Genomic DNA, 1732 nt, shown 5'->3' on the forward strand with positions numbered 1-1732 from the left:
TTTTTCTTTTTTTTTTTTTTTTTTTTTTTTTTGAGACGGAGTTTCGCTCTATCGCCCAGGCTGGAGTGCAGTGGCCAGATCTCAGCTCACTACAAGCTCTGCCTCCCGGGTTCACGCCATTCTCCTGCCTCAGCCTCCCAAGTAGCTGGGACTACAGGTGCCCGCCACCTTGCCCGGCTAGTTTTTTTTTTTGTACTTTTTAGTAGAGACGGGGTTTCACCATATTAACCAGGATGGTCTCGATCTCCTGACCTCGTGATCCGCCCGTCTCGGCCTCCCAAAGTGCTGGGATTACAGGCTTGAGCCACCGCGCCCGGCCGATTTTACTTTTAATAGACACATAATTATACATATTTATGGGGGTATAGTAGTGTTTCGATAATGTGTGCAAATGTGTAATGATCAAATTAGGATAATTAGCATATCTGTCACCTTAAACGTTTACCATTTCTTTGTAATGAGAACATTCAAAATCTTCTCTTATAGCTGTTTTGAAATATGCAAAATATCATTGTTAACTATGGTCACCTTCCTGTGCATTGAGCGGAGATTTCTCATTCCTGTGTATGTCCTGGATTCTTGAGACTCCTCCCACCTTGGATTTGGTGTATCCATATCTGTGTATACCCTCTTGCTCAAGAGCCCTGTGCCCACCTGTTGCCCCAGTACAGCCTGGCTCACGCTCCCTTTCCCTGTCTCCTTTTCGCTTTCCAGCACCCTGCAGAGTGAAGTCAAGCCCATCCTAGAGAAGCTGACCCAGGACCAGGATGTGGACGTCAAATACTTTGCCCAGGAGGCTCTGACTGGTAAGACCTAGAAAGCAGGGAGCCCTAGCAGGAGGGTGGACTTTTGAGGACAGGTGCTAGGCTGTCCTTTGAGAACAAGGTCGCAGCTTCTGGGAGGGGGAGGTACCATGGCATTGGGGGCAGAGAGAGGGCTGTGGTTCTGATTCTTGCCTGTTCCTGTTTTCCTAGTTCTGTCTCTCGCCTGATGCTGGAAGAGGAGCAAACACTGGCCTCTAGTGTCCACCTCCAACCCCCACAAGTCCCTCTTTGGAGAGACACTGGGGGGCCTTTGGCTGTCACTCCCTGTGCATGGTCTGACCCCAGGCCCCTTCCCCCAGCACGGTTCCTCCTCTCCCCAGCCTGGGAAGATGTCTCACTGTCCACCTCCCAATGGGCTGGGGGAGCACGGGGTTGGACAGGACAACGACCCTGGGAGGAAGGGGCTACTCCGCCCACGTCGGGGAGAGATGTGAGCATCCCGGGTCACTGGATCCTGCTGCTGTAATGGGAACCCCTCCCCCATTTACTTCTCCACCTCCCGTCCTTCCCCTCATTGGTTTTTTTTTGTGTGTCAACTGTGCCATTTTTATTTTATTCCTTTTATTTTCCCCCTTTTCACAGAGAAATAAAGGTCTAGAAGTAGTCAGTCCTCTGGCCTTAGTCATCAGCATGGAGGAGGGGACACCACCCCAGAGTCATAACATCTGCCCTTTTCTCTGGAGAAGATCTTGTTACAGGACCCATTATACCCCTGTGTCCCGAGAGAATTCTCTGGGGATCCCCCCAGGAGTGCTGCTGGCCTGTGGAGCAGAGGGTCCACGAGGTGCTCTGGCTGCTGTCCTGTAGTGCAGTTCAGTTTCATAGATGTTGGCTGAGTATTTTGGGGGTTAAGAGCAGGTGCCTTGGAACCAGACTACCTGGGTCCAAATTGTGGCTCCTTCAGTTAA

At 50.9% G+C, this 1732-nt stretch overlaps 1 protein-coding gene across 3 annotated transcripts in view; it reads left to right on the forward strand.

Moving 5' to 3' along the window:
- PPP2R1A (protein phosphatase 2 scaffold subunit Aalpha) overlaps positions 1-1428 on the forward strand; it is a 38735-nt gene extending 37307 nt beyond the window's left edge. For 2 of the 3 annotated variants that reach the window (XM_025366142.1, XM_025366144.1), the window contains 2 exons: positions 715-806; positions 975-1428. In XM_025366142.1, the coding sequence (XP_025221927.1) occupies positions 715-806; positions 975-991 (109 nt within the window). In that variant the 3' untranslated portion in view covers positions 992-1428. The remainder of the gene's footprint in view (positions 1-714; positions 807-974) is intronic. The other variant, XM_025366143.1, reaches the window with a different exon arrangement.
- Positions 1429-1732: the final 304 nt, after the last annotated feature.

The sequence above is a fragment of the Theropithecus gelada genome, chromosome 19 (genome assembly GCF_003255815.1).
Source record: "Theropithecus gelada isolate Dixy chromosome 19, Tgel_1.0, whole genome shotgun sequence".
Classification (NCBI taxonomy): Eukaryota; Metazoa; Chordata; class Mammalia; order Primates; family Cercopithecidae; genus Theropithecus; species Theropithecus gelada.